General features: G+C 56.1%; 2 protein-coding genes across 2 annotated transcripts in view; one reads left to right on the top strand and one right to left on the bottom strand.

The window, feature by feature from the left end:
* The window catches only part of Pde8a (phosphodiesterase 8A), a 141,181-nt gene that overhangs the window by 1,528 nt on the left and 133,850 nt on the right, over positions 1-5,803 (top strand). The gene's annotated exons all lie outside the window — the stretch shown is intronic.
* The window catches only part of LOC102012646, a 44,879-nt gene continuing 39,585 nt past the window's right edge, over positions 510-5,803 (bottom strand). Inside the window, exons 3-6 of the mRNA XM_013512420.1 lie at positions 5,448-5,797; positions 4,799-4,954; positions 4,571-4,656; positions 510-1,336 (exon numbers count right to left, since the gene is read on the bottom strand). Of these exons, the coding sequence (XP_013367874.1) occupies positions 4,644-4,656; positions 4,799-4,954; positions 5,448-5,797 (519 nt within the window). The 3' untranslated portion in view covers positions 510-1,336; positions 4,571-4,643. The remainder of the gene's footprint in view (positions 1,337-4,570; positions 4,657-4,798; positions 4,955-5,447; positions 5,798-5,803) is intronic.

The following is a 5,803-nucleotide window of genomic DNA, read 5'->3' as shown; positions in this document are numbered from 1 at the left end:
GCTTGCCAGGCAGGCGCTTTTGCCGCTGAGCTAAATCCCCAGCCCATTCACTGTGTATTTTGATTACCCCTGTACACACAGAACTTTTCCTACGTCACTGTCCTCACCAGCTCATAGGGACACTCCTGTCACAGCTGGGTACCGCCTGCGAGGTTGGACAACGCCTGCCTGCCACAGACGGCAGGGCCTGTTCTGTGGTCATTGGGGTCCCACGTCACAGGCCCTCAGTGAAGAGCCCGCACGTGAGCGGATGACTCTGGGACCTTGGCTATGACTCTGCTCTGCCTGTTCCTCGATGTTCCGGTTGTGCTGTCACCAGAGGGACAAGTTCTCTCCCTCCTACAGCAAACCTGGGGACCTGGGGACAGACCTTCCCTGAGAAGAGAGTGAGTTTTCCCACAGGGCCTGGCAGGCCTGAGTCTGACTTGGGATTCAGGCCAGCAGAGGACTCTCAATGAATCCTGAGCGGCACAGGGGAAAGAGGGGGCTATTTGGATTAACAGCTTTAAAGAGAGTGATTCATGAGCATTGTGGCTGACATTTAAAAACCCCCAAATACTTCTGGGAACAGGTGTGCTGCTTTGCATTTTGCCTCCCATCTATGCTGGGAACGAAACAGCCCACAGTTGCTCTGGGCTATATCGTGTTTCACTTCCTGTGATGTCGGGCTCCTGTTTCCCGTGTTTAACTTATCACCACCACAGTTTATTTTCATGGAAGCTCTTACACAGTGTAGACACGTTGGGCTTTGGGGTCAGGTAGGCCACTGGTGGCAACTTGCTTCTGCCACGGGCTGTGTGACTGAAGACAAGTTCCTTAGCCTCTCTGAGTCTCCATTCCCTCTCCGATGGAGCAAGGGTGGTAAGGCCAACCCCTCAGGGCTGCAGGGAGATTCAGGCGCAGATGCTCCTGGGTAGCGTGAGCTGCCGGTGGGTCTGAGGTGGAAGGGGGTGGTGAGGAGGACAGAGAAGTCAGCATGGCTCTGGCTCTCTCTGTCCTGCCATGGTGTGGGTGTGAGTTCCCAAGAGGAAGTCTGCGAGCAGAGCTGGAAGGGCCCTTGCTCAGTCCTAAACTCCGAAAGCCACAGGGCACCACCCATCCTGCCTTGACTAGGACTTCCAGAGTCTGGGTAAACTGAGTCACACCTGGGCACTGGAAGTGCACTTCCCCCACTTGTGCCCTGAACCAGAGCAGCTTCAGGACCTTTCCTATCACAGGGTCAGGGTCTGGGGACTGACCTGACAGCCACCAGTGCAGGATAATGTGAGGAACCTCACTTCCTGTCCTCAGGTGCAGCTGGAAGGGCCCGGCTGAAGGTCCGCAGGGAGCTGGAGGCCTGGGTTAGGAGACGGGAAGAGCTAGCCACATACAGAGCATGCTCCATATGGTGAGGCCCGGGCAGACCTGGCTTCCACATACAGGTCCACTCCCTGTGACCTTTGTCACCGTATTTTCCAATTTGTTATTTCTGGTATGGAGTGGCAATGCCAATGCTTTGCTTTGAATCTTTCATCTTAATAACTTCTGATTGTCTAGAATCTTGGCCATAAGCGAGGTCACCTGCTCCTAATGACAGATGTCATCTGCGGTGCTCTCACCCCTACTGTAGCATGAAGTTGTGTCTTGTTGGACTTCCTGGGACACCTAGACACTGTGAGATGACAGTGCCAACAGTCGTTAGCCATGCTCCAGGGAACGGTTTCGTAGCATTGACATGCTGGAGCTGCCCCATTCAATACCTTGAGGGTTCCTAGCTGGAAATCAGTGGCCTTCCTTGTATAAGGAAGCATGCTTTTAACATTAGAGGTCCTAGGAGAGGAAAGGTACCAAGCTTTATTAAACACCTGTGCGTCCCTGGTTCTGCAAAGCCTCACTGTTCTCCTCTGTCAAACAGGGTGAGGGGTGGTGCTGTGTGGGAGATGGCAGCAATCACACCACAGTGCTGTGCTGAGAGCAAAACATGTGCTTGGCTGGGAGCCCGTGTCCCACCCCGCGGCCATCTTGACATGCTGCTTCTGTCCTCCAGGCTGTGAGACCTGGGCTTCTCCCACGTGTGTCTTCACAGAGCTGTGGCCAGCAGGGGTCCCACGCTCTAGAAGCCAAACCTCTTCCTTTTCAGGGAGCATTTGGGTGGGACTGAGGCTCCCAGGGAAGACCAAGAGCTGGAGGATGGGGAGTCCTGCCTCTGCCTACTTAGCTGGCCTGTGTCCTGAGGATCAGTATGTTCTGAGTGAGGCCACCCCAGGATTGCCACATAGTCAGTCACACGGCTTCTCCTCTACACACCACTCGACCAGGCACTTTTTTTTCTGCACATGTGTGTATATGGTTCTGGGGATTGAATGCAGGGGTTTGCATGTACCAGGCAAGTGCTCTACCACTGAGCTACATCCCCAGCCCTTCTTCTTATTATTATTTTTCTAAATTTTGAAACAGAGTCTTGCTAAGTTGCTTTGTGGGAAAGGGTAGGTGGAGTTCCAGAACAGGGCATGGGGCGGGCAAGGGGACAGAGCCTTGGTATGGGCTTGGCTGGACTCCTAGGTCCATCCAGGGATCAAGGGGAGGAGGACCACAGGAATGGAGCTCTGGAGCCAAATGGATGAGGGATGCCCAGGAAGCTGCTGAACTCTGGAGGGGGAGGTCGGGCACTGCTCCCAGGGTCTTCCTCCTCCACCGTTCTGACCTCCAGTCAGAACGCTGCTCCCTCTTTACAGTTTTGGCCCCAAGGTGGTCATGTGGTTCCTCCCTTATCTGAGAAAGGAACATTCAAAAACACTTTATAAAGGTTAGGGAATATTAGGAGAAATAAAGATAAGGAGGACCCACGAATCTGGAGAAGATGGCCAAGACAGGACTTGCCTCTGGGGCTGGCTGACCCCTTTATCTAAGGGCAGAGAGGATGGCCAGAGAGTCCACTTTCCAGTCTCTCAGCTGTAGCAGGGGTGCTCTCTGGTCTCTCAGAGCTGGGCTGGAGGTGGGCAAGACACTTGCAGAGTGAGCCATTCCACCTAGAGGAGTTACAGTCCGGGATCTTCCCTGTCACCCTGTAATACTGGGATAACCGTGCCTGTGTGTACGCATGTGCTTTCAACACGTTTAGTGTTGAACCAGGACTGGAAGCCTGCAGTCTGAGCTGGAAACACTAGTTCCCTCTGCCTTGGCGAGAGGGGGAAGGGGAGAAGGAAGACTTTGCTTCTGCATACTTTATATAGCTCTGCTTAGTTTGAATGTCTTACTATTGTCCCAGCATGTCTTTGTGTGTCAACGACAGATCATGTAATTTAAAAGCAATGAAAAAAATGTTAAATCACAGGCAAAACTTTGAAAGTTAGGGTAAAGAATCCTGAAGAAGTTGGAAGCTGTAGATTTGCAGGGGTGTTAATACTCAAGGTAACTTCATTTCTTCCAACAGTTTGTAGCAGTCTAGGCCCGGACTGAAGGAGTCACATGGGTGGGCCGAGCAGGGCATGGAGCTAAGGCACAGGGCCCAGCACTGACATCAGTTAGCCCATTTAATCTCGGGAGGGTGGATATGATTAATCTGAGATTGGCCGTTGAGAAAAGCAGCTCAGAGAGGTGAAATCAGAAGCCTGAGGTCTAGGACAGGGCAGGGCAGGCATTCAGACCTCAGGATATTAGAGCTGTCCTCCACCGGTCACCTTAGCCTGGGTCAGTAGGGGAGGACAAAGGGCAGGCAGAGCTGGGTGCAGGTAGCTGACCTCCCAGGGATTGGGTAGGTGTGTGTGTGTCTGTGTGTGTGTGTGTGTGTGTGTGTGTGTGTGTGTGTGTGAGTGAGAGAGAGAGAGAGAGAGAGAGAGAGAGAGAGAGCGTGCTGGGGGGGGCAAATGGCTTAGGAGGGGCCACCTTGAGTAGGAGAGGTATGGAAGCCAGTGGTTCGGATCTTAGATGAGCAACACTGTGTGGGATCCAGCATCCTCATGTTTTTGATGAACTGGTGAAGGGGGCTGTGAGGGCTCAGGAGTCTCCTGGGAATGGATGCCCTATAGCCTCCCAAAACTGCAGTGATCCGGACTGCAGGAGGGAAAATGGGCCTGGGTCCCCTGGACTGTGTGCTTTCCCAGCACCACTGACCTTGTGTCTGAGTCCTGAGAACAGGAATTGCAATAGATGTTCCCCTGCCTCGAGTCTGATCTTTGCAGGGGCTGAGACACTCTGGGGGTGGGTGGGTCTTGGCACCCCTGAAATGGGTTGGGGCTGCTGGTGGAGTGGGCACCCGCCAGCAGAATGAGGAGGCCCCAGGGCACCTCCCAGTCTTGGGCCTCTTTACCAGGCTTGGGGGTTCCAGGGGAAGCTGAGGGGGCACACATCATGGAGGTGTGGGTCACTTGTGTCAGGGCTACCCCTTTGAGGTCATGGTCACCAAGGCCCGTGGAAACTCTGGTTTCAAGGGGGTCAGATGTTCAGGGGACTCCAGGTGCAGGTCATAACGAGGGAAAGCACGGGGTGGCATTATTGTCAGGTGTTGGAGCTGTGACTTCCTGGGGTATCAAAGGCTGAGGGTCTAAGAGGGGGCATGCTGTGACCCCAGAAGCAGGCAGCTGACTCCTACCTTCATTACCTGCGTCTGCATCTTTCTTATTAGTTTCTAAGTCGCAGGTCCTTGAACTGCACAGTGGGACCAGTCAACACAGTTTTCTGAGAAGAGGGTAAGAGACCAGTTTAGGCTGGCACAAGACAGCAAGATGCAGGGTGCGGGGTGCGTGTGTGTGGCGCTGTTGGACCCCCGTCCCAGCTCCACCCTTATCAGTGTATGGTTCAAGGATTTTTGAGGACAAACCTGCAAGGCAAGGGTTGAGAGGTTTGGAGCCGCGAGGCTGCGGAGCCACAAGGTCTGCGCCCAGGGGTCAAGGCCAGACTTCTCGGTGGGAGTGGTGAGAGTGTGTGCCAAGGACTTCCGCGCTTTGGTGGCGCTCCGCATTTTCTCCACGAGTATCTACAAGGATCCAGATTCTACCTGGAAAAACTACTTTCTAAAATTTCACGTCTTCCTGCCTGTGGTACTTTTTACACGACAGAAGGCATAAGTATTATTGCCTAATGCGCTTTAACTTGGTAATGGAGCCTCGCGCCGGTAGCCCGTGAAAAGGGCACCGCAGAGCTGCTATCTCTGCAGGGCGCCCTGGGGCGCAGCGGGGACCCAGCCTGCACAGCCCCCGCGTCTTGGCCTCTAGAGTCGCTCAGGGCTGCGCAGGAAAAGGCGTGGACAGCGGGAGAGGAAGAGGAGTCTCTTCGGGGGACCCCAGGGAGGGCCTGCTTGCTGGCGGGAAGGGCACACAGCGCGCGGGGAGCTCACTGGCCCGGCCCTCAGCAAGCAGTCTCGGACGTCCCGCCGGTCTCGGGTGGGAGAGGGGCCGCGACCCGCCGGCCACCCGCCGTTGCTTGCAGCCCCGCTGGAACCCGCAGCTCAGCACCCAGCACCTCCAGACCTCCACCCTGTGATGCGCGGGTCCTCCCACCGGCTTCGGACAACACAGACACCAGGCTGCACCCCGGACATCGAACTCCAGCCCCAAGTCCCGCGCACGCCCCCTCCTCCCGGCTCCGGGTGGTCCGGCCGCGCATGCCCAGTGGGGAGGCGGGCGGCAGCCTCGCCCTGACGCCGGCGACCGCGGGAGTCACCGCGGGGGGCTGGGCGCGGCCGCAAAACCCGGAGAGCGAAGGCAGAGTCAGAGCGGATCCGCCTCTGCTCCTCCGGACGGCGCGGCCTGCAAGACCCGGCCCGGAGCGCGGAGCGGAGTCGCTTCTGCGCCTCCCGACGGCGCGGCCCGCGGCCGCCCTTCCC

This window comes from Chinchilla lanigera, unplaced genomic scaffold (assembly GCF_000276665.1).
Source record: "Chinchilla lanigera isolate Chin_1 unplaced genomic scaffold, ChiLan1.0 scaffold00015, whole genome shotgun sequence".
NCBI classification, from domain to species: domain Eukaryota; kingdom Metazoa; phylum Chordata; class Mammalia; order Rodentia; family Chinchillidae; genus Chinchilla; species Chinchilla lanigera.
This window is presented reverse-complemented; position numbering and strand designations above follow the sequence as displayed.